The 25,856-nt window shown below is 44.7% G+C and overlaps 2 protein-coding genes across 6 annotated transcripts in view; both read right to left on the bottom strand.

Moving 5' to 3' along the window:
* Positions 1–25,856, bottom strand: part of ALDOC (aldolase, fructose-bisphosphate C) — a 1,020,901-nt gene that overhangs the window by 44,728 nt on the left and 950,317 nt on the right. The window lies entirely within an intron of this gene.
* The window catches only part of BLTP2 (bridge-like lipid transfer protein family member 2), a 33,363-nt gene that overhangs the window by 3,901 nt on the left and 3,606 nt on the right, over positions 1–25,856 (bottom strand). For all 5 annotated transcript variants that reach the window (XR_014304837.1, XR_014304838.1, XM_082706988.1 and 2 more), the window contains exons 8-31: positions 25,044–25,167; positions 24,753–24,877; positions 24,444–24,511; positions 24,186–24,331; positions 22,307–22,425; positions 22,035–22,198; positions 21,615–21,873; positions 20,881–21,086; positions 16,565–17,657; positions 15,939–16,130; positions 15,607–15,809; positions 15,341–15,459; positions 14,999–15,219; positions 14,321–14,511; positions 14,106–14,205; positions 13,771–13,973; positions 12,048–12,342; positions 9,253–9,410; positions 8,769–8,975; positions 2,886–2,985; positions 2,477–2,659; positions 2,002–2,123; positions 1,358–1,513; positions 1,151–1,272 (exon numbers count right to left, since the gene is read on the bottom strand). Coding sequence is in view for 3 of the 5 variants with exons in the window: in XM_082706988.1 (XP_082563114.1) it covers positions 1,151–1,272; positions 1,358–1,513; positions 2,002–2,123; positions 2,477–2,659; positions 2,886–2,985; positions 8,769–8,975; positions 9,253–9,410; positions 12,048–12,342; positions 13,771–13,973; positions 14,106–14,205; positions 14,321–14,511; positions 14,999–15,219; positions 15,341–15,459; positions 15,607–15,809; positions 15,939–16,130; positions 16,565–17,657; positions 20,881–21,086; positions 21,615–21,873; positions 22,035–22,198; positions 22,307–22,425; positions 24,186–24,331; positions 24,444–24,511; positions 24,753–24,877; positions 25,044–25,167 (4,876 nt within the window). In the remaining 2 variants the exon portion in view is untranslated. The remainder of the gene's footprint in view (positions 1–1,150; positions 1,273–1,357; positions 1,514–2,001; positions 2,124–2,476; positions 2,660–2,885; positions 2,986–8,768; positions 8,976–9,252; positions 9,411–12,047; positions 12,343–13,770; positions 13,974–14,105; positions 14,206–14,320; positions 14,512–14,998; positions 15,220–15,340; positions 15,460–15,606; positions 15,810–15,938; positions 16,131–16,564; positions 17,658–20,880; positions 21,087–21,614; positions 21,874–22,034; positions 22,199–22,306; positions 22,426–24,185; positions 24,332–24,443; positions 24,512–24,752; positions 24,878–25,043; positions 25,168–25,856) is intronic.

Genomic DNA, 25,856 nt, shown 5'->3' with positions numbered 1-25,856 from the left:
GCATTTGGGTTAGGGTGGGGTGGAATGCTCTAGAATGATGCAGGAGGTAAACCCAGAGATGGACCTATTTTGGAACAGGTACTCCCTAAATTTTTTCCACTGGATTCACTGCTCCTCACACCTGGAGCCTGGGAGCTAAAGCCCATCTTTAAGTTCCATAGCTGCTGCTGCTTTTTTTTGTTCTTTTAAGTAATCTCTACACCCAATCTGGGGCTTAAACTCATGATCCCGACATCAAGAGTTGCATGCTCTACTGACTGAGCCAGCCAGGCATCCCCCGCAGCTAATAAAATATTCTCTGCCCAGGGATGTCTGGGTGGCTCAGTCGGTTGAGCCACTGCCTTCAGCTCAGGTCATGATCCCAGGGTCCTGCGATCGAGTCCCACATTGGGTTCCTCGCTTGGCAGGGAGCCTGCTTCTCTCTCCGCCTCTGCCTGCTACTCTACTTGCTTGTGCGCATGCTCACTCTTTCTCTGACAAATAAATAAATAAATAAATAAATAAAATCTTTTTTAAAAAAGCCTATGCCCACTCATAAACCCCTATGATTGTATCTGCAATTGTGCTCCTTACTGATCAACTTCAAGACATTTTATTGTCAGTTCATCTGCACATAGCAAGGCCACAAAAGTTATCTTTCCAAACCATTTGGTTTTCTTCTTTCCTAAGAGGTACTCTAATGAAGAGTCAAAGGAGGGGGTCTCTTATTCTCAGTCTTTTGGCCAAGTCCAGCCAGGTTCATTCAGGAAGTACCCAAATCTATATCAGCCTTCAATGATGTGCACGAGACCCAAAGACTATCATTAACATGGGCAAGGAAGGGGCACTTGGGTGGCTCAGTGGGTTGAGGCCTCTGCCTTTGGCTCGGGTCATGATCTCAGGGTCCTGGGATCAAGCCACGTGTTGGGCTCTCTGCTTGGCAGGGAGCCTGCTTCCCCCCTCTCTCTGCCTGACTCTCTGCCTGCTTGTGATTTCTGTCTCTCAAATAAATAAATAAAAACCTTTAAAAAAAAGAAAAAAAACATGGGCAAGGAAGAGAGATCAAAAGACTATACTTTCAGGGATCATTTCTATAGTTTGTTACTAGAGAAGGAAGAGAGATCAACCCTAGCTGGGGCACCGGAAAGAGGCAGAGAGAATGCTGTGGCACCTGATGAGGATATTAAGTTCTTCGCTTTCCAGCTGTAGACTGGCCTTCTCCTGGTTTAGCTGTAACTGAAGCTTTTGGTTCAGGTCAAGCAGGTTCTCATTCTTGCTGTCATCCTGCAAAGACTAGGGATCCAGGGCAGGAGAAACTGAGAGGAGATCTCCCTTGTCCTAGAAGAACACCCTCTCCTCAGACTGCCCCAGTAACTACCTTCATGATAGAATATATCTGCTTTTCCAGCTGCCGTATCTGGGCCACATGCTGCCGCACAGCCTCCTGCAAATGTAGTATGCTACTGCGCTGTTCCTCAGGATTGCTAGAGATCTCGAGCTGAAACCTGACCCGCTGCTTCTTCTCACTATGTTCCTGAAGCAGTGGAAAAGGAAATGAACAAGATTTCTTAACAGTTGTCTTGCAGTAAAGTGAAACAGAAAAAGTGACAAGGAATATGGATCTCTTCTAGAAAGCTTACCTGTATCTGTCAGCGTTAGTAGCAAGTGTAAGGGGCAGGCCCATGCAGAAGTAGTAAAGATTTCACAGTAAGCCAGTCCCACAGGGTAGGAATGGAGGTGATAGTGGGGACTAGTTACTGATTTCAGAGGTATCAAAGTGACTGAGTAGAGAACTGACCAAGAAAAACAATCAAGTAAACAAGCTCTACAGTCTCCGGAACACTCAAGGCCCTTCCTGGGTAAGTGAAATTTCAACGGCTACTACTGATTAACAGAGGATGTACCAATCACAAGGCCCTTTTTCAGTCTGAATCATGGCTTTTCTTACTGGACCCCAAATAAAGCACAAGGTCTATGGGTTCCTATGAGGCTAACTGGCATTCTATAAAGGCTCATGCTCACCTTCCGCTTAGGTTCTACATGGAGCAGCAGGTTGTTGACAATGTCCAGGATCATGGCATACTGAGCCGGGTTGGTGGAGATTTCCAGCTCATGATGAATAAGGGTAAAGGTATCCACAGCCCCTACGTAATTATTAGCAGCTAAGTAAGAAACTCAAGGTTCTCTCTAAATTCCTACCCCATCTTTAAACCCATACTTGAAACCTCTCCTGTTAACCCCATAGAAACAGCTTAGTGAGATGCTCATGGGTAGAAATATGTTTGCTTATTTTAGAATCAAACAATTCCCATTCATCCCAGTTCCCTCCAAGAGCACACTTCAGCCTCTTACAGCAGACCTTACATAATGCAGAACAAAGTAATGTCCAGTGCACAGTGGGACTTCTAATAACACTACTGACTCAGAACCATGAAGGAAGTAACTACTTTCACAAGTATCCTAGTCCCCTTCTAAAAGTCTTTCAAGCCCTGAATACCTTCCTGTTTCTTTAGGAGATCTTCCTTTTCCTGGTTCTCATGGACCTCAGGTGGTTTAATCTGAGTTGCCAGCTCAGGATCAATGTCATGGCTGTAACTGATATAGTACATTCGGCAGCTACAGCGTGAAATGATCCGCTGGACTTGCTGGGCTTGTTGCGCTTCAGCTGGCTGGTTCCAATCTGGGAAGAGGTGGGAAAGAGATAAAAGACATTCTCAAAAAAGGTACTGTAAGAGCTAGGAGTGATGTCTCTGGCTACGTGTGATGTCTAGGGAATTCTATAGACACTTGCTTTCAACCTAGCCTAACACAAAATGGTCCTACCCCAGCATATGTTAATCTTGAGAGTATGTATGAAAATGCGCCTCTCTTCCTAACCACATGATGGGGAATAAGAGAGAGCTGACCTGTGGTGGTGGTAACCATGCCTCCCACTGCCTGCCCGCTCTCCATCAGCTCCTGCACAGAATCCAGACTACGCTGCCGGTGCTCCTCAATATTCTTTACCTGAAGAGAGAGATACAGGTATATTTAACTCCTGGCCAACTGGGTCACAGACCTCTAAGATGCAAGAAGTTATACTTACTATTCAGACTCCCACTGCCTAGAATAGCCTAAGGATCTCCCATGGTATAAGACACACGTGACTTCCTCCTGGCCCAAACCACTCAAATTCCCCAAAGCCAAATGATTTACATGCACATTTGCCAAACCTGCAGGCCTGAGGCCAGAAAAGCAAGCGAGGTTAAAATTAAATCCTGTCCTACCTCACACCCATTAGGATAGCGACTATCAAAAAAAAAAAAAAAAAAAAAGAGAGAGAGAGAGAATATACCAAATGCTGGCAAGGGTGTGCTGAAATTGGATTCCTTGTGCACTGTTGGGGATGTGTCAAATGGTATAATGGTACTGTGGCAAATACTACATCAAGCACAATTCCTCAAAAAGTTAAGAACAGAATTACTATATGATCCAGCAATTCTACTTCTGGATATATACACAAAAGAACTGAAAGCAGGGTCTTTTTTTTTTTTTTTTAATATTTTGTTTATTTATTTGACAGACAGAGATCACAAGCAGGCAGAGAGGCAGGCAGAGAGAGAGGAGGAAGCAGGCTCCCCACTGAGCAGAGAGCCCGATGTGGGACTTGATCCCAGGACCCTGGGATCAGACCTGAGCTGAAGGCAGAGGCTTTAACCCACTGAACCACCCAGGTGCCCCTGAAGGCAGGGTCTTGAAGAGATTTGTATATGTTCATATGGCATTATTCACAATAGCTAAAATATGGAAGAAACCCAAATATCCATTGGTAGAAGAATGGATAAGCAATATGTGGTGTATACACACACACACACACACACACACACAATGGAATTCAGTCTTAAAAAGGAAGATGCTGGGGCACCTGGGTGCTCAGTTGGTTAAGTGTCCGACACTTGATTTTGGCTCAGGTCATAATCTCAGGATTGTGAGATCAAGCCCCACACTGGGCTCTGCATTGTGCACAGAGCCTGCTTAAGATTCTCTGCCCATGGGGCGCCTGGGTGGCTCAGTGGGTTAAGCCGCTACCTTCGGCTCAGGTCATGATCTCGGGGTCCTGGGATCGAGTCCCACATTGGGCTCTCTGCTCAGCAGTGAGCCTGCTTCCTCCTCTCTCTCTGCCTGCCTCTCTGCCTACTTGTGATCTCTCTCTGTCAAATAAATAAATAAAATCTTAAAAAAAAAAAAAAAAAAAGATTCTCTGCCCTTCCCCCTACCTGCCTCTCTCTCTCTCTTTCCCACTTCCTTTCTCCCTCTCTTAAAAAAAAAAAAGGGGGGGGGCGCCTGGGTGGCTCAGTGGGTTAAGCCGCTGCCTTCGGCTCAGGTCATGATCTCAGGGTCCTGGGATCGAGTCCCGCATCGGGCTCTCTGCTCAGCAGGGAGCCTGCTTCCTCCTCTCTCTCTCTGCCTGCCTCTCTGCCTACTTGTAATCTCTCTCTGTCAAATAAATAAATAAATCTTTAAAAAAAAAAAAAAAAGGAAGACGCTACAACACAGATAAACCTTGAAGAGATTCTAGAAAGTGAAATTAAGTCAGTTACAACAAAAAGACAAGTGCTATATGATTTCATTTATATGAGATACTTAAGAATAGTCAAAACTAGGGGTGCCTGGGTAGCTCAGTGGGTTAAAGCTTCTGGCTTCGGCTCAGGTCATGGTCCCAGGGTCCTGGGATCGAGCCCTGCATGGGGCTCTCTGCTCGGCAGGGAGTCTGCTTCCCTTCCTCTCTCTCTGCCTGCCTCTCTGCTTACTTGTGATCTCTGTCCGTGAAATGAACAAATAAAATCTTAAAAAAAAAAAAAAAGAATATTCAAAACTAGGGGTGCCTCGGTGGCTCAGTGGGTTAAGCCTGTCTTCAGCTCAGGTCATGATCCCAGGGTCCTGGGATTGAGCCCTGCATCTGGCTCTCTGCTCAGCGGGGAGCCTGATTCCCCCTCTGTCTCTGCCTGCCTCTCTGCCTACTTGTGATAACTGTCTGTCAAATAAATAAATAAAAACTTAAAAAAAAAAAAAAGAATAGTCAAAACTAGATGCTTAGGTGGCTCAGTCATTAAGTGTCTGCCTTCAGCTGGGGTCATGATCCCAGCGAAAAGGCTCCTGAGCAGGGAGCCTGCTTCTCCCTCTTCCACTCCCCCTGCTGGTGTTCCCTCTCTCACTGTCTATATCAAATAAAATCTTAAAAAAACAAAACCAAAAATGAATAGTCAAAATTATAGAGACAGAAAGTACAATGGTAGTTGTTAAGGACTGAAAAGGGGGAGGTGGGGAGTTATTGTTTAATGGGTACAATTTCAGTTTTACAAGATGAGGAGTCATGGAGATGGATAGTAGTGATGGTTGAATAACATCATGAATATATTTAATACCACCAAACTTTACACTTAAAAATGGTTAAAACAATAAATTTTGTATGTATTTTACCAAGATTAAGAAAACAGGAAAAAATTCAAATCATGTTAAGCACAACAAATTTGATCAAAACCAATGACTTTCCCACCCACTTTGATATTCATGTGTTCATCTTCAGATGGTCACTCTGACACTTGCTATGGGGTAAGGGGAATGAATTCTTTTTTTTTTTTTTTAAGATTTTATTTATTTATTTGACAGACAGAGATCACAAGTAGGCAGAGAGGTAGGCAGGCAGAGAGAGAGGAGGAGGAAGCAGGCTCTCTGCTGAGCTAAGTCTCTGCTAAGCTTAAGTCAAAATGAGTAACAGAATGAGTGATATGGATAGACAATAAGCAAATCTGCCAAGTCACAAAAAATTCATATAGGAAAGGCAAGATGAAAGTCCTCTGCCAACTCTGTAAAGGACACCATAAGCAAAACAAACAGGCAACCTACTGAATGGAAGAAGATATTTGCAAATGATACATAAGGAACTCCTACAACTCAACATCAAAAAAACATTAATCCAATTTAAAAATGGGCAGAGGACCTGAGTAGATGTTTTTCCAAAAAAGACATACCGATTTCTAACAGAAACACGGAAAGATGTTCAACATCACTGATCATCAGGGTAATGCAAATCAAAACCACTTCACACCAAAATAGCTAATATCAGGGTTTCTGGTTGGATCAGTCGGTTCAACGATCGACTCTTGGTTTCAGCTCAGGTCATGATTTCAGGGCTTCAGCTTGGCACTCAGCATGGAGTCTGCTCCAGATTCTCTCTCCCTCTCTCTCTCCCTCTGCCCCTACCCCTGAACACCCATGCACAACAAGCACACTTTTTCCCTCTCTCAAATAAATAAATTTTTTTTTAAGATTTTTTATTTATTTATTTGACAGAGAGAGATCACAAGTAGGCAGAGAGGCAGGCAGAGAGAGAGAGAGGAGGAAGCCGACTCCCCGCTGAGCAGAGAGCCCAATGCGGGACTCGATCCCAGGACCCTGAGATCATGACCTGAGCCAAAGGCAGCGGCTTAACCCACTGAGCCACCCAGGCGCCCAATAAATTTTTTTTTTTAAAAAAGATTGGGATGCCTGGGTGGCTCAGTTGGTTGGGCAGCTGCCTTCAGCTCAGGTCATGATCCCAGCGTCCTGGGATCGAGTCCCACATCGGGCTCCTTGCTCCGCAGGGAGCCTGCTTCTCCCTCTGACTCTGCCTTCCACTCTGTCTGCCTTCCATTCTGTCTGCCTGTGCTCACTCTCGCTCGCTCTCTCTGACAAATAAATAAAATCTTTAAAAAAAATCGTTAAAAAAAAAATAATAATAAAAAATAAAATAAAAAAAGATAAAAAAAAAAAAAGATTTTATTTATTTATTTGAGAGAGATCACAAGGAGGCAGAGAAGCAGGCAGAGAAAGGAGGAAGCAGGCTCCCCGCCAAGCAGAAAGCCAGGACCCTGGGATCATGACCTGAGCCTAAGGCAGAGGCCCTAACCAACCCACTGAGCCACCCAGGCACCCCAAATAAATAAAATCTAAAAAAAAAAAAAAAAACACCCACAAAGTCCCTCCCATCTAAGCCAAATACACATTCTATTCTAATGCTAATACCATAGCCTGACAAGGAATAAAGGGTTCACAAGCAAAAGAAGGCATGCCTGAAAGCAGCAGAGGCCCAGAAAATGAGAGATCTTATATAGTTCATCTTGCCCACCTCTGCCTGAGTAGTTAGAATCTTCCGTGCCTACCTCCTGCGACTACTGGTAAAGAGCACGGTTTGTTTGAACCACAGCTGTAATATGATACATTACATGACCTCTCATATTATCGACAACCTGACCCTTCCTTGGCTTGACATCTGATTAAATGATTACCTTGTATGTAATTACATCTGAGGTTGCTAGATTTGAGCCCAAAGGTTGTTGGAATAAGAAGCACCAGGCAGCGAAGAGGGATTAGCTTTTTCCCCATTGAGTATAATGGCAAATGAAGTTACCACACTGGTGCTTAACAGATGCAGCTGGATGCATAAGCTGTTTGGGTGTACCATGCCCAGCACAACGTGACCACTTCACGCCTGTGCAAGAATACTGGGTAGGTGGGGCGCCTGGGTGGCTCAGTTGGTTGGACGACTGCCTTCAGCTCAGGTCATGATCCTGGAGTCCCAGGATCCAGTCCCACATCGGGCTCCCAGCTCCATGGGGAGTCTGCTTCTCCCTCTGACTTCTCCTCGCTCATGCTCTCTCTCTGTCTTTCTCTCAAATAAATAAATAAAATCTTTAAAAAAAAAAAAAAAGAATACTGGCTAGGTAAATCTTACCTTACAAACTAAGATCTCTCAATAATTCTGATATTATATCCTAGAAATTATAATGCAAATTGTTTTACTAAGCTGAAAAGAAAACCTACAACCTAGTCCCTGCCAACTGTTCATAATTTCACCATCTAAGAAAACATTACCTTGACACACACACCACCCCTGACCTAACAACTTTTTAAAAATAATAGGATTATTTTCCCTCTAAATGAAGCTTTGTTTTTCAAAGCACTGTCTCACTGATCCTTTCAATAATCTTGTGAGAAGGAAGTATTAACTCAATTGTATAAATAACAATGACTTGCTCAAGGGCTCATGGCTACTATAATAGCAAAGGTGGCATTAGAATTCACATAACCTGACTACTAGACAAGCAATCTTTCTATTCAATCTTACTACTTTGTTGAAACAACCAATCAACCATCTTCATAAGAGAAATAAGAGAAAGGGCAGATAGAGAACTTATCTCAAGTTCTCAAACTTACTGCCTATTTTCTTGGCTGCCCACTGGTTTTGTGCTTTATTAGAAGGGGTCAGCAATCTTCTCAAAAGTAAAAAAGTTCTTGGGGTGCCTAGGTGGCTCAGAGGGTTAAGCCTCTGCCTTCGTCTCAGGTCATGGTCTCAGGGTCCTGGGATTGAGCCCCGCATCAGGCTCTCTGCTCAGCAGGGAGCATGCTTTCCCTCCCTGCCTGCCTCTCTACCTACTTGTGATCTCTCTGTCAAATAAATAAAATCTTAAAAAAAAAAAAAAGAGAAGTAAAAAAGTTCCAATCTACTTTATTCTGGTGCTGGGAAATGAGAATTTCCTTTGCAATGAAAAAGAATAGCAAGAGATTAAAAAAAAAAAAAAGCACTATGTGCTCACAGACCATAAAATCAGAGACTACCTACAATTCCTACATTCAAGGTGTTACCAGCTTCGTTATTCTACTAAGCTGGAGCAATAGGTACTAGCAGGAATCTTGCAAACAGTCTTCTCGAAGGAGCCAAATATGGAAAAGTGGGACTATAATGGGCCTTCCCAGTGCCACTAACTAACCTCTAACCAGAGCTGTCGGCCATCCTGCTCAGTGGGGCTGCTTTCAGTGGTGGCGAAGTACTGCATGCCATCCAGTAAGCAAGTCCAGGACGTCTTTTGCTTCAACGTGTCACCATACCAGGCTGGATGGTGTTGGCACTGCAGCAGCTGAGCTTTGGCAGCTGATACAATGACACAGCCTTCTGTCTCCGCTCCACGAAGAACCATCTATACCACAGACAGAAGCAGAATTACAGCACAAGGGCCACCAGGGAAGGTGAGAAGGTTAATGAAAGGATTGCACCTATGACTACAGCTGGGCCTAATTCTGGCTTACTGAGTGAATGCTATGGTTTTAGACATGAAAGTTGGATTATCCTGGATACCTGCTGGAAGGAATATTTTTTTGGAACTCTGTCTTCCCGTTCTTATTTGATGGTGGGAGAAGATGAACACATACTATGATCTAGCCCAATGCTGAGGTGCTCTGGTAAAGACAAGTTACCTGGCAGTTAACCAGCTCAATAAGGCAGTTTCGGTTATATATGTCATCCGTCTGGCAGGCAGCAATGCCACACAACTGGTCACTCACACCTGACTCCTCTTCTGTGAACACTACAAACCTATCTGTCTCTTCAATCAGCTTCTGCAACATGTAGGCACCTGCAGGGACACAGCAAGTGGGAAAAAGTCATAATCTCAAAAGGATAGGGAACACATCTAGGGCCCAAATGATCTTCCTTCAATTTCTCTACAACACATTCTCCTATCTGCAACTTATCCACTCCACCTCTTCATCCTTGAGGGCACAATAAGGGTTGTCATTTCATTTTCCCTTCAATTTAACAAAAGTAATAGATTCCCAAAAGAAACTTAGAAATACTATGTAAGTGGCAGCATTTTTTCTCCTAGGTATATCAAACTCTGAATTATTCTAGGATCTTTTTTTTCTCATTTTGTTACTTGTATTTTTTACTTCATATTATCTTAAACGTTTGTTGACCACTCCTTTCCCCATGAAACCACTCCCTTGCCATTAGTGCCATTGTGTTCTCATACTTCTACTGCTTCCTCTGATTATGCCTCTAAATCCTTTTCTCCCAAGTTTTAGAAAATAAGTATCTCCTAAGGTCCATCCTTGGCATGTTCCCCTCTTCCTCTTTTCTTCTAATGAGTTTGTCTAACAGTGTGTTATGGTTAATAGCAGCCTCCAGAATCAGACTAGTCTGCCTATATTTAAGATCGTATCTCTGCCAGTTTCTTGATTGTGACCTTTGGCAGCTTGCTTTAACCTGGGCCTCAGTTTCCATGTCTGTAAAATAAGAGTAAGTGTCTCATAAGGTTGTTGAGGGAATTTAATGCAACAACATATAGAAGTATTTTGCAGAGTACCTGCCACACAGTAGGCAACTATTATTACCTCCTTGGCCTTACCTCTTAGCTCATGCTGAAACTAAGCTTTTAGATCTCATCTCCAGCTGTTAGACATTACCTAGATGTGTTCCTTGCATTGCACATTTCATAGACACATTAACATTTCTATCTATCTCCCCATCTCCATTCTCATTGCCTCTACTATTACATGTTGTTGAGATGCCACAATAGTTTCCTTATTGGTCCCTCCACCTCCAGTTTTCCCCGACTCCTTCTCCACAGCACCCCAAGATTTATCTTCCTAAAAATTAAGTCTAATGATGACACATCCCTATTCAAAAGCCTTCAGTAGTTCACCACTGTCTGCTAAGTAAGGACCAAAAACTCCTTAGCCTTGTATGGAAGACTTTTGATGGTCTATGTACAGCCTTCCTTTCCAGGATCTTCCCTCACCCCTCATCTTAGCTACTCTCTATGACAACTGAAACAGACTCTTTGCTCTCCTTTGAACGTATTGAGCTTTACCAATTCTACTCCTATCAGGATATGCCCTCTGCCTTGAGTGCCCTTTCTCCCCATTTCCACAAGTTCAAACTATAATAAGGCTTCGAAGTCCAGCTTAAATATTATTTCATCAATAAATCTTTCCCTGATTGCACTCCCTTCTTCACTCTAGTCAAGAACTCCCATATACTTTCACTTCTCACTTGTGACATGATCACTTTTCACCTTGTTCTAAACTCACCATGAACTTGCATTCCTCTGTACTTATCATTCCTTCTCCCTAAAATGCCCTCTCCTTTCTCCTTGCCTGTTGAACTATTACTCATCTTTCTTTTTTTTTTAAAGAGTTTATTTATTTATTTGACAGACAGATCACAAGTAGGCAGAGAGGCAGACAGGGGTCGGAAGTAGGCTCTCTGCTGAGCAGGGAGCCCGACGCGGAGCTCAATCCCAGGACTCTGGGATCATGACCTGAGCTGAAGGCAGAGGCTTTAACCCACTGAGCCACCCAGGTGCCCCTCTTACTCATCTTTTAAGACCCATCTCAACCATCTTTTCCGGGAAGCCTTTCTAGACTTCCCGATGCTGATTTAAATACTTTCTCCTTGAACATTCTTACAAAGCATTTTCATAATGAAATAATAATTTACATGCCTACCTACTAGTTTCTGAGCTTTCCCTCACCTTTATATCGCTAATGTCTAGGGTTATGTCTGGTGCATTATAAATCGTCTATAAGCTAAAAAGAATCTATGAATGAATGAGTGGTTGAGTGAATGAACAAATAATCTTAGTTAGCTCATCCAGAGATGATAAACTACTTGCTGTAGCAAGTAGAAGGTCTTCCATTTTATATTTCTCATGAACCCATCACAGTGCTTTGTGCCTGTTAAGTACTCAGTATTGGCTGACTGAACAAATTAATTCATCAAACCACAAAACAATTCTTTAATCCTTTCTTTCCCTTACTCATACTGTTTTGACCCATCACTCCATGATCCTCTTCTCTTGGTCACAGAATCACACCCTTTAAATGCCCTTATATCATTGCTATGTAAGACTAAGGTGGACTGGGTCACCTCCAGAGCTGTCGGATAAGCGTCTGCCTTCAGCTCAGGTCATGATCCCAGGGTCCTGGGATCAAGCCCCGAGTTGGGCTCTCTGCTCAGCAGGGAGCCTGCTTCCCCCTCTCTCTGCCTGCCTCTCTCCCACTTGTGATCTCTGCCTGTTAAATAAATAAATAAATCTTTAAAAAAAAAAGAGAGAGAGAGAGAGACTAAGGTGGCCTAATATGGAGAAACAATAGTTTTCATCTCTACACCTAGATGGAACCATCCACAATTTAGTCCTTCCCAATTCCTGTCCAATCCCACAGACATATTCTAACCCTAACCCAATGAAGTCTCATCTGCCCCAGCTTACCTCCTGATGACCCCTTCTCAGGCTGTCCACTAAAGCTGGGAGTGTTGACGGGAGGTGGGGCTGGGGCACTGGTCAGAACACTCTGCTTTGGCTTTTTAGCTGGCATCTGGGGTTCAATCTTTAACCCTTTCAGGGCCTCAGTAGAGAGGTTACGTTTGAGTACTGCCGCCTTTTTATAGCCATCATATAAACCAAAGGCAATGTCCCGATTTGTGGTTGTCCATGAAGCCCGTAAATCTACCAAGTGCAGCTGGTGTGTGTGAAAGGCAGGATCCCCAACCCGAGAAGAGAGCTCCTAAGAAACAAGAACCACAAGATGGCATGGAAATTCCCACAATTTCTCACGTACCACAGATATAGAGATAAGAAAACAAACTTGTTGAATAAGCAATCTATTTGGGTGCCTGGCTCAGTTGGTTAAGAATCTGCTTTCGGCTCAGGTCATGAGCCCAAGCTCCTGGGATCAAGTCCCACATCAGGGGTCGGGGAGGCCCTGCTTGGTGGAAGTCTACCTCTCCCTCTGCTCCTCTCCCTACTCATGCTCTCACTTATTCTCTCTCATATAAATAAATAAAATCTTTAACAAAAAAAAAAATTCTCTCTCTTTCTGCCCCCCGCCACCTAAAAAGAAAAAACAAATCTGTTCTAGGAGAGATAAAGCAACCCTAGAAAAAAGAAAAACTAAATGGTCTTAATGTGTGCATTAGAATACACTCAGACTATATCCACTATATTTATATGGTTCAGAAAATGTCAACATACGGTCACCTAACTGTCTCAGTTGGTAGAGCATGTGACTCTTGATCTCAGGGTTGTGAATTCAAGCCCCAGCTTGGGCATGGAGCCTACTTAATTAAAAACGAGAATAAAAAAAATTTCAACATAAAATCTTTCCTTAATTAGGGGGCAAAAAAATCCCACCAAATAAGGTCCTAGGAAAAAAGTTTTACTGTTTCCTGAAGGGCAAGAGACTATCTTTAGAAGGAGAAGGAGAAAAGGAATTTTCAAAAAGAGGGACACTGATACAGTTGATAAGTGAATTCATTATATAATAATGATATATATGCTTGGAATGTAGTTAGAAACATTACCTGGACCTTTGCCTGAAACCCACTGCCATGGACTGAACTGTTGCCCCAACCAAACTTCATATGTTGAGATCATAATCCCCAGTATGATAATCTTTGGAGATGTGGCCTTTAGGAGGTAATTAGATTTAAATGTCATGAGGGTAGGGCTTTATGATGGGATCAGTGTGCCCTTATAAGAAGAGACACCAAGGACACCTGGGTGGCTCAGTTGGTTAAGCAGCTGCCTTTAGCTCAGGTCATGATCCCAGCGTCCTGGGATCGAGTCCCACATCAGGCTCCTTGCTTTGCAGGGAAACTGCTTCTCCCTCTGCCTCTGCCTGCCACTTTGTCTGCCTGTGCTCGCTCTCGCTCCAAATCTAAAAAAAAGAGACACCAAAGAGGATGCTCCCTTTCTCTTTTCCTGCCTTGTGAGAACACAGCAAAGGCAACTGTCTACAAGCCAGGAAAGAGCCCTCACCAGAATCTGACTATGCTTGGCACCCTGATCTTAGACCTCTAGCCCCCCAAACTGTGAGAAATATATTTTTGTTGCTTAAGCCACACAGTCTTTGGTATTTTGTTATGGCCGCCCAAACAAACCAAGACACATACTGACACAAATAAGGTTGTAAAGAGACTGAGTCAAGCGGTACCTCTTCAGCTGTGCGATTGCTGTGCCGCTGGTAGGTGAGGGAGGACAGGCTCAGTAGGTGGGTCTTTGTCACCAAAGGATCAAGGCAGTGATCAGCATTCTCTTCAGTGGGCGAAGCCATCAGGTGAACAGTCACCTGACTTAGGTCACTAACCATCTGGGTCACACTCCAGTCAGAGATGAGGCGCCGCATCACTGTGCCCGCTGAGACAAAGAGCCATACAGAGCCCATGCAGACCAACAGAGAAGGGCAGCGTGGGACAGAAAGCAGGAAGAGGAACGAGAAGGGCGAAGAGGGCAAGGACTACGAGAAAGGAAGGCAGTCTTTGAACCTACCTTGAGGTATAAGCCGCTGAGTTCCCCTAGTGAAGACATGGCCCTGACTGCACTCAATCTGGATGCCCCGTTGCTGGGCAAATGAGGCCCAATAATGCACCTGACAAGCAGAGAGCATAATGCTGAACAAAGAATGGTATCCGAGAGATGATGAAGATAAGGAAAAATGAAAAAACTAGGGAAGGGGAACAGAACTGAAGATGTCAGAGCCTGACCTGCAGCTGGGGAAAAAGCGCAGTATAGGAAAGCTGCTTGTAGTGCTGGCCAAGTTTCTTCTTGCTTGGTTTCAGGTTATTGAAGAGCTTTCCCCGACAGATAGGCCTTGTGACACTAGTCCAAGTTGCCCAGAAGTTTTGCATCCAGCGCAGGGTACTACTATATAACAGAATCCTGGGCTGGGATATTGCTGTAAAAGACAAGATAGATATCTCCTACCTGTGATTAAAACAGAGATGAACCTAAATCCATCCCTAGCTTCAGCTTTTAGAAGTTTAAAAACCCAAGTAGCTTTCAGCCCCAAATCAATATCCCCAATACCCTTTCCTTTTAAAGATCTAAGCTTTGGGGGCGCCTGAGTGGCACAGATGGTTAGGCCTCTGCCTTCAGCTCAAGTCATGATCTCCATGTCCTGGGATAGAGCCCCGCATCTGAATCCCTGCTCAGTGGTGAGTCTGCTTCTCCCCCTCTCTCTACTTGTACTCTCTCTCTCCCAAATAAATAAAATTAAAAAAAAAAAAAAATCTAAGCTTTGTCTTCACCAACCCTTTCTCAAAAAAAGGTCCTAATCCAAATCCTCCCTTGCTTTCCCTATCCCTGCCCCAAAGGGTCAAGTCCTTTGTGTTTAAGCCCATCCTCCCAACTCTTCCTCCCACTGCCCCAGACCCAAGCCTCACTCCCACTATGCCGGGTCAGATCCATCTTGATGGAGAGATTGAGGTTCTCGGAGCGGAATGCCCGGTAGGAGTCATGGAGTTGGCCCAAGGGCACCTCAGGCAGAAACTCTGGGGCCCGCAGAGTGACACTGTGGTGATCATGGGGGTTCCCATGGCATAGCCACTGCAGGTCCAGTGTCATGCAGAGGTCAGGCAGGTGAAGGAAGCAGCAGTCATCATACCTGTCTCACAACAGAGTCCCAGCTCTCAGTGCCCTGATCACTTGGAACCCCCTGGCTCTTCCCCTCTCCCACCAACCTGAATCCCTCGCCCTGTTGAGGCCCCACCCATCACTCCACTCACTTAGAAGCTGTTCTCACGTTGACATCCAAGTCACCCTTGAACACAAATTGACCAGGTTTCCAATGAAAAGACAGGTGGCTCCACTCCCAGTGCATATTTTCTGTTGTGTTGTATGGGTCCTGTAACCACCCCCAACAACTCGGTGAGATCTGGATAAGAGTATCTCCCAATCTCCCAAATAAGTATCATTGGGTCTCCCTCCGCCATGTACTATACAAGCCCAAATCATAGCATCCTAGTAAGAAAACAACTCCGGAAGCCCTCACCTCAGTAGCCAGTTGGTGCAGATTTGCCTGTTCAATGTCCATGTGCCAGTCCCCATGGAACAGAAGACGGCTCTTGTCCCACCAGGGCAAGGGTGGGCTGGGGTCAGCTGAGGGCTTGGTCAAGAGGTCCACAGACTGGCTAATCAGTGTCCAGGCTGGATCCCAGCACGGGCCCCATACCACTGTGTACTGAAAGATTTCCGCTGGGATAGAGGAGCAAAGGGTACAGCTTATTACGCTACTTCTTTCTTCACTCCAGAGGGCCTCAGCTCATCTCCCATCCCAGCCATCACAACATCCCTCAGCCACACCAACTGCCCTCCTCTACTCACAGTGGAAGTCGTGGTAGAACTTGAGTGGGGGCATGTTCCTCTCTACTGCCACATTACCCCATGGAAGCCCCAAGTGCAAGATTTGACGCCGCCGGGAGCAAGGCTGACCACTCTGCTCGGTGCCCACAAGTCGACCCATCAGCCGCCAGTCACGTATCTCAAACAGGTACCGGGGATAATCTCTTATCCGAACTGTTATTACAGGGAGGATATACGCTGGCTATTCAGAGGACTGTCTCAACATTCTTGAGCATTTTCTCCCCTGCCACTACTTTTACCCATCTATTTAACAAGGTCAACTGAGAGAACAAGAGCTGGCAGTTGGCAGGAAAGCTGGAAAACAGCGTGCAGACACGAGCAGATGGTGAGTAGAATAACACCGAGATCCAAGAGGCACACTAACCCTGAAGATGACTGTGTTAGTTGTCCTTCGTGTTAGCCAAGCAGTTTCAGGGTGAAATTCAGGAACCAAGAAATGAAGAGGAGCCCACCCATCCCACTCCACCCATCCAAAAACCACCACAGTTCCCAATATAACTGAGTTCCTCTTCAGTCACTCAGAGAGCTTTCTGGAGCTCTGAGGGCGAACACTACACTCTATTTACAAATGAAGAAGTGTTACTTACCCAAGAATGTCTTAACACTGCACTTGAGCATACGACACCACTGAATGACAAGATCTATCCCCTCAGCAGGGAAAGGGCTGCCTGGATCAAGCTCTTGAACTTGCTCTATCACACGCTCAGGCCCATGGAAGGAGGCATCTGCCAGAGCCACCAGCTCTAGACCTGACAGGCTCCAAGTGAGCAGAGCCCGGCGCATAGGTGTGTTGCCATAGAGACGACGGGAGCGCTGAATGTAGATTTCAATGTTTTTATGTTCCAAAGAGGCATAGAGCTCCTCAATTTTACGGGCTGGCAGTAACTCCCCATGTTGCTTCCGAAGGGCAGCCACCTTGGCATCCAGCAACTGCAGCCTTTTGGCACTCTCCTTACTTTCATCCTTCATTAGTTCATAGTTATCACGAAGTTTCACCTCAAAAACGTCATCCAGGAAAACCCATGAGAAGTGATGAACCTTCAAGAGTAGATCAGGTGGGAGTGGGGCAGGTCTTGGAGAAGCCGGAGCATGAGTTCCTCCATGCAGCCCCTTCAGCCATTTCTGTACACCCACAGCCTCATCCAGAGTTCGAGAGAAATCATACTGATAAGGAAATTCCACTGAGACTGAGCCCAGGGAGAGAAGCCACACACGGTTCCGGAGGGTCTGCAGCACGGGGAAAGGATTCCGGTGGAGGATCATCTCTTCCAGTTCAGGCAGCAGCTGTACCTCCACCTCCTTGAAGTTGAAGATGCTATTGCCATCAAAGCCAGCAGCCAGCTCTGGGCAGTAAGCCTGCAGAGAACCCCCATGCCGGCTCAGCGACACACTCTCCGCAGCCAGGGTAATGAACTTGTCCTCAGCTACAAAAGCTGTCAGCTTAGCTGTGCTCACCTCTAGTGTCAGGTTTAGTAGCCGCTTTGGGGGAGACGGCTCAGGTAGAAGGCCTTCTGGTTCAGATGCAGTCTCTGGGATCTCTAGTGTAAGGAGTGGCACAGACTCAGGAAACAGAGTGGCTCTCAGCAGGTCTCGGCAATGCAGGGTAGCCAGGACATGCTGGTATAGGTACATGTGATCTGGAGGGCTCCAAAGTAAGGTGAGCCCTGTACCACACTGAACCTTCAGGGAGCAAGAGAAAAGGATCTGTCAATTACAAGATCCCAAAATATAAGAGATGGCTGAAATTATTATTATACATGCACACATGGGTCCAGAACCATCTCCACTCAGGACCATTTCTTGAGCAACTGCATCAATTACACCCTTGCCTTGTTTTCCTTAGCATGAATATATGGAGCTAACAGTTCTTACTTACACACTCTTGAGTTCCCAAATGGATTCTAGACTGTTGATTCTTCAGTAACTACCACAGAATATGCAGTATATACAGCACATACTTAATAAGTCATTTCACTTTTTGTTTCTGTGAGTTATCTTTCTATAATAGCCATACTCTATATAAAAACCATATTTTTAAAGATTTTATTTATTTATTTGACAGAGATCACAAGTAGGCAGAGAGAGAGGGGGAGGCAGGTTCCCTGCCAAGCAGAGACCCTGATGCAGGGCTCGATCCCAGGACCCTGAGATCATGACCCGAGCCGAAGGCAGAGGCCCAACCCACTGAGCCACCCAGGCACCCCAGTAATAACCATTTTAAAAATCACTTTGAAAGTTTTTTTTTATGTTTAAATTTTTTAATAAACATATAATGTATTATTAGTCTAATAATAATGTATTATCAGACCTGTAGCCCCAGGGATATAGGTCTGTGAATCGCCAGGTTTACACACTTCACAGCACTCACCATAGCACATACCCTCCCCAATGTCCATACACTTTGAAAGTTTCATGCAGGGCACCTGGGTACCTCAGTCAGTTAAGCATCTGCTTTTGGCTCGGGTCATGATCCCAGAGTCGTGGGATTGAATCCCGCACTGAGCTCCCTGCCCAGCAGGGAGTCTACTTCTCCCTCTGCCCCTCACCCCGCTCGTGCTCTCTGTCCCACTCTTTACCTTAAGTAAGTAAATAAAATCTTTGAAAAAAAAAAAGGGGGGGGGGACTGTTTCATGCAATGATTGCATCTTGACTTAATTTTTTTTTTAAAGATTTTATTTATTGGGGCACCGGGATGGCTCAGTGGGTTAAAGCCTCTGCCTTTGGCTCAGGTCATGATCCCAGGGTCCTGGGATCGAGCCCCACATCGGGCTCTCTGTGCAGCAGGGAGCCTTCTTCCCCCTCTCTTTCTGCCTGCCTCTCTGCCTACTTGTGATCTCCGCCTGTCAAATAAACAAACAAAATCTTTTAAAAAAAATTTTTTTAAAGATTTGGGGCACCTGGGTGGCTCGGTGGGTTGGGCCGCTGCCTTCAGCTCAGGTCATGATCTCGGGGTCCTGGGATCGAGTCCCGCGTCGGGCTCTCTGCTCAGGGGGAGCCTGCTTCTTCCTCTCTCTCTATCTGCCTGCCTGTCTGCCTACTTGTGATCTCTGTCAAATTAAATAAATAAAATCTTAAAAAAAAAAAAAAAGATTTTATTTATTGGGGTGCCTGGTGGCTCAGTGGGTTAAGCCTCTGCCTTCAGCTCAGGTCATGGTCCCAGGGTCCTGGGATCCAGCCCTGCATTGGACTCTCTGCTCAGCAGGGAGCCTGCTTCCCCCTCTCTCTCTCTGCCTGCCTCTCTGCCCACTTGTAATCTCTGTCAAATAAATAAAATTTAAAAAAAAAAGATTTTATTTATTCATTTTAGGGGGAGAGGGTGTGTGTGCGAATGGGGAGGGGCAGAGGGAGAGGGAGAAAGTATCTGAAGATTTCACACTGAGCACAGAGCCTGACATGGGGGCTCGACCTCACAACCACGAGATCACAACCTGAGCGGAATCCAAGAATCAGACACTCAACCAACAGAGCCATCCAGGTGCCACTTAATTTAATTCTTAAAAAATATAAAAAAGACTGACCACACAAGTCAATATAGCAAATGACTTATATGTGAAAGTATGCTTCAAAGAAAGGAGTCCTTGTAAGTTTGAGAAACAAAGTCCATTCTGGTTTTTTTTGTTTTTGTTTGTTTGTTTGTTTGTTTTAAAGATTTTTATTTATTTGACAGAGAGATCACAAGTAGGCAGAGAGAGAGAGAGAAGCAGGCTCCCCACTGAGCAAAGAGCCCGATGCGGGGCTCGATCCCAGGACACTGAGATCACGACCCGAGCCGAAGGCAGCAGCCCAATCCACTGGACCACCCAGGCGCCCCAACAAAGTCCATTCTGAATAGTTAAGCAGAGAAAATTTAAATTCCAGAACAGAAAAATGCCTTTGAATTCCAGCCTTGAAAAGGCAACTTCTTCCAAAGGAAGCTGAAGTCTGACAGTTGGAAAGATACCCCCAACTCCCTTCCTAAGAGGGTTCCATATTCACCTGATACCCTGAGGAGAAAGATCTTGGAAAGCCTCTTAGAACTTGCCACTGCCTCCATCTTCCGATCCCTTTCGACCTTTTATTTTTTAAAAAACTCTATTTTTAGGTAATCTCTAAACCCAACATGGGGTTCGAACTTACAACCCCAACATCAAGAGTCATACGCTCCACCCACTGAGCCAGCCAGGTGCCCCTCCCTTCCAGCCTTTTAATAAGCTGAGGGCTTCAGTGAAATAACACCACATCATGATCTTTAACAAAACAAAACAAAACAAAACAAAAACAAAACAAAAAAGCCTCTTATTTTTCGGAGATATGCACTGAAATATTTACAGTTGAAATTATATGTCCTGGTATATTATATTATATAATATATTATATTAATTATATGTCCTGGTATATTATTTTGAAGCTTCAAAATAATCCAGGAGCGGGCGGCAGGGTGACTGGTGGGTACAGAGCTGAAACAAGTTGGTCCTAAGTGGTAATTACTGAAGCTAGGTATGGATACATACAAGTTCATATATTCTCTCTAGTTCTGTGTGTATTTTATGTTCCATAATAAAGAGTTAAAAATGTACAGAACAAGCCAGGACAAAAAGGATAATGCAAGATGTCATATTTCACACAGATGAATTTCACAACAGACTCAAAAGACTGGGAGGGGCACCTGCGTGGCACAGTGGGTTAAGCCTCTGCCTTCGGCTCAGGTCATGGTCTCAGGGTCCTGGGATTGAGACCCACATCAGGCTCTCTGTTCAGAGGGGAACCTGCTTCCCCCTCTTCTCTCTGCCTGCCTCTCTGCCTATTTGTGATCTCTGTCAAATAAATAAATAAAATATTTTTTTAAAAAAAGAAAAAAGACTGGAAAATGCTCTTCAGCCTAGAGAAAAACCAACCTGACTCCACCTCCCCAGAGAAGCATTACCTCCAGAGAGCGGATGCTGCTGTGATAGGTGATGGAGAGCATGGAGAGGCTGAGCACAGGAGTGGGGATGTCAGGAGCCTTGCAGCAGGGCTGCATCTTCTCTGTGACTGACTTCACCAGGGCCAGCACAAGTCCCTGGACACCCACAGTGGAGGTTTCAGCGCTTCCCAGGACGGTCAGCGTGTCTAGTCGGATCTCTGAAGCACCTAATATCCAGAAACCACGTTAGCATTGGTTCTCAGCTCTCGAATGGCAACTTCAGCCTTCACTCTCCTTTCTTACTCATTCTCTTCACTCTAGTTTTCTTTATTCCCTATACCTCCCTAAGTTCATTCCTCATATTTTAGGGCAATTTTTCCTCTCCTATCTTGCTCTACCTAAATCTGGTAGCAAAGCCAAAGAAGCTCCCTAACTCCTACAAAGTGCCCAGAGATATATTACTCTCTAGAACCAAACACATAAAGAAATAAAAAACTACACAAGTCTCAATTTCTTGATCAACTATCAAAGCTTTTTTTAAAAAATAAATCTGTCTTAATACTTAATACCTTCTAGCAGCTTGTAAGAAGTAACAAGAAACCCAAGTTACGTAAGACCTTCCAGCATCTCATGCCTTTAATTTAGAAAAAGTCCAAATAATCACCTTCATTAAATGAGAAGGAGCAGACTGAACCGGTATAATCTGCTTAGGTTACGAACTACCCAGTTAACTATAGACTCCCTGTCCCACTTACCAACCAGGGCAGAAAGGGTGAACAAGTTCATGTCCTCCACCTTCAAGTCCACCTTCCACAGTAATGACACAGATTCCCCAAATGAAGATTCTCTAGAGGCAGCTGACTTCCCAGATTGTGTGTCCATCAAGGATAAAATGCGAGAGAGACACTGGGAACAGGTATCTGATGCTTCTACCTGCAGTCCACGGATGGTACAATCAAGAAACAGGGTATCTGACTGGGTGCTAGACAGGCCCAAAGGCTGGTTATAGCTACCCTAGAAAAGAAGAGAGAGCGAGCCCCATTAGGAGCATGCAGCACACACAGTTCTATAACACCCTGATGACTCATCTTCTGCCAAAAAGGTGCTCCGTGCTCTAAAGCATGGCAGGGAAAGGAAACTGTATGGGCCGCTGTTCACCAAAGTACCCCACCTACCTGTAGTGTGAAGGAGTCCAGGACAAGTGCCTCACCCCAAACATGCATATTGGGTGGGTGGGGTGCCCGCTGAATGTGGGAATCACTGCCCACCCGCCAGCAGAGATGGTCCACAGTTAACACACCCCGCTGATGGATACTCTGTGGCCTCAGGTGCTGGTAATCTGAACAAAGAAGGCAGGAGAGAGTTCTATGGAGCCACTGTAGCCATTAATTAGGCCTAGCTTCACGAATGGACCGATTCTTGTTCCTTTTCTATCCCAGAGTCTTACCTAGAGAGATGGAATTGAATCCCAAGGCAAAGGGTGGTGTATCACCAAGCTGAACGGAAACGTTGACATTGGAGATGGAGGTGCTAAAGATGATGGGAGCCAGGATTTGGGGGAAGGTTCTGCATAGAGACAAGACAAGATTGTTTGATAAAGAAAGAACTGGAGCTTCCTATTATGGAACAGATAACTGAAACTCTCAAAAGTCAGGGTGAGTTTTGTTGTGATTCTCAGGATGGAATGCAACTAGAAAATAAAAGACCAAACTCCTAAATTTGTTATTCCTAATGGTAAACTGTGGGGATGCAAGAAAGATTATTAGGTTGAACCATATGAGACTGCCATTTCAGAGATCAAATAGAACTGTAAATATAAACATCAGTATATCACATGATTCAACCTAATACAACCAAGGAGCACTGCTTCCAAGCCATCTTTTTTTAAATTTATTTTTTTATTTTATTTATAAATTTATTTTAATTTATTATTTATTTATTTTATTATTTTTAAATTAAATTTACTTTATTTTTATTTTTTAAAGATTTTATTTATTTGACAGAGAAAGATCACAAGTAGGCAGAGAGGCAGGCAGAGAGAGAGAGAGAGAGAGAAGCAGGCTCCCCGCTAAGCAAAGAGCCCGATGTGGGGTTCAATCCCAGGACCCTGAGATTATGACCCGAGCCGAAGGCAGAGGCTTAACCCACTGAGCCACCCAGGTGCCCCTATCTTTTTTTTTTTTAAGATTTTGTTTATTTATTTGACAGAGACCACAAGTAGTCAGAGAGGCAGGCGGGGGTTGGGGGAGGAAGCAGGCTCCCTGCTGAGCAGAAAGCCTGATGTGGGGCTCAATCCAGGACCCTGAGATCATGACCTGAGCCAAAGGCAGAGGCTTAAACCACTGAGCCACCCAGGTACCCCAAGTCATCTTATTTTTAAAGATTTTATTTATTTGTCGGAAAAGGAGAGAGAGATGGCGCGTGCACAAGCAGGCAGAGCAGCAGGCAGAGGGAGAAGCAAGTTCCCCACTGAGCAGGGAGCCCGATGTGGAACTTGATCGAAGGACTCTGAGATTATGAGCAGATTATGAGCAAAAACAGACACTTAACCAACTGAGCCACCCAGGTGGCCCCTGCTTCCAGGTCATTAACCTTAAGTTCTCTATGCAACACAATGCAGAGAGAGATGACACTGCTGACAGGATGTACCATCTTATAATCTAAAGCAGACCAGACTGTGGATCATTTAAATTCAGTACAATTATTTATTTTATATAACACAGCACTGTGCTGGGCACTGAAGAAATAAAAACAAAAAGGACCTCATCCTACTGTCAAAGAATCTAGTTTAATGGGGAAGATATATAAAATAGAAGTGCTATTGGGGCACCTGGGTGGCTTAGTAAGTTAGGCATCCAACTCTTGATTTCAGCCCAGGTCTTGGTTTCAGGGTGGTGGAATCAAGCCCCTCCCTCTTCTTCTGCCCCTCCCCCCACAGCTCCCATGCTTGCTCTCTCTCTCTCAAAAAATAAAAATAAATAAAATAGAAATGGTATTGAACTCATCAAAATACATATTTAACACAATATACCACTTTAGATCAAAAGAATCTGAAAATCCACCTGATAAGATGGTGGCTAAAAAAAGATTACACCTACCTTTTCTTTTTTTTTTTTTTTTTAAGATTTTATTTTATTTATTTATTTATTTATTTGACAGAGAGAAATCACAAGTAGATGGAGAGGCAGACAGAGAGAGACAGAGGGAAGCAGGCTCCCCGCTGAGCAGAGAGCCCGATGCGGGACTCGATCCCAGCACCCTGAGATCATGACCTGAGCCGAAGGCAGCGGCTTAAACCACTGAGCCACCCAGGCGCCCCCACCTACCTTTTCTTTCTTTGCTTAAAAACAGATGAACTAGACTCTTGGGTCTCCAGGGCCAGCATGTGCAGCCAGTGAGAGAATTCCTGGTGCCGGTAATGAATAATACAAGTATTCAAAACCAGGGAGGCTGAGAGGTCAATCGTGGTCACCTGGAAATAACACCAGAACTATTGGCTTGGGTTTTATCTCAGTAGCTCACAAGGTAATGATACAGGGAGAGAACACAGAAAGGAAGGATTCTTGGTCCCACAGTCATCACACCTGCACATTAGCCTTGAGGGAGCTGAGACAGACGATGCGCTGGCGACTCTGGGACAGCAACAAACCATCTGTGAGGGCAAAGAGCGATCAGAGAATACTGGGAAAACAAAAGGTAAAACTAGGAAACAGAGACAGACAAGCAGATGAATAGACTATCACCAAAACTTGTGAGTTGGGGTTATTTTCTCTCAGTATATTCCCTCCTCCCCATCCCCAGCTACAGTGATATTAAATTAAGAAGGCCAACTGGGGCATGGGGGAAAGAGAGGGTCTAGTCCTTTGGGTATCGACGGCCCCCCCACCAGGAACCTTTCAGTATGAGTTCAGTGCTCATCTGTGCCATATCAGAGTTTGCTGTGAAGCTTCGAAGAGGCAGCTGATCCTCATCACGGTGGTACAGGAAATGCAGCAGCTTCAGCGTCCAATTCAGGTGCCTAGAGCAGAGCCAGACTTTGACTCAAAAATATGTGGAATGTCATTCTTACTCCCTTTCCCCCCACAGACAAGCTCAGTGCAGTGGAGCTACTAGGCAGGTTACTGAGACCCCAGCATAGAGCTCGAACCATCTCTCTCCACACTCTGTGTCAGCAGAGATCTCACCTCTTTTGACTATTCATGGACAGCACCACACTTGTGATCTCCATTTTCACCTTGACCTGATCTGGCAGCTGCTGGAGGAGGTACAGGCCAGGCAGACCTGGCTCAGTGAAGTTCTCTGTCACTTCTGAAAACATGAATGAATAACACAAGAGCCATCAATCCTGGGGCACCTGGGTAGCTCAGTGGGTTAAAGCCTCTGCCTTCGGCTCAGGTCATGATCCCAGGGTCCTGGGATCAAGCCCTGCATCAGGCTCTCTGCTCTGCGGGGAGCCTGCTTCCTCTCTCTCTCTGCCTGCCTCTCTGCCTGCTTGTGATCTCTGTCAAATAAATAAATAAAATCTTAAAAAAAAAAAAAAAAGAGAGAGAGAGAGAGAGACTATGGACTCTGAAAAACAATCTGAGGGTTTTGAAGGGGCCAGGGGGTGGGAGGTCGGGGTACCAGGTGGTGGGTATTATAGAGGGCACGGATTGCATGGAGCACTGGGTGTGGTGCAAAAAACAATGAATACTGTTACGCTGAAAAAATAAATAAATGAATAACAAAAAAAGGTAATAAAACAACCCTCAATAAAAAAAAAAAAAAGAATATGGACTTTGGGACAAAATAACTTATACTGTATTTTTACTACTGACTAGCTCTATGACCTCAGTCAAGTCACCTATCTGGTCTTCTTGCTTCAGTTTCCTCATTTGTGAAATGCTGAGAATTTAGAGAGACAATACAAAAAACTCATACTACAAGTCTAATTTTTAATAATTACCCACTAAATGTTAGTTCTTTCACCCACAAGTAAATGCCCTATCTCCTTTAGC

This window comes from Mustela nivalis (genome assembly GCF_964662115.1).
Source record: "Mustela nivalis genome assembly, chromosome: 17".
NCBI classification, from domain to species: domain Eukaryota; kingdom Metazoa; phylum Chordata; class Mammalia; order Carnivora; family Mustelidae; genus Mustela; species Mustela nivalis.
Note: the sequence above shows the minus strand (reverse complement) of the source record. Positions and strands in the feature narration are given on the sequence as shown.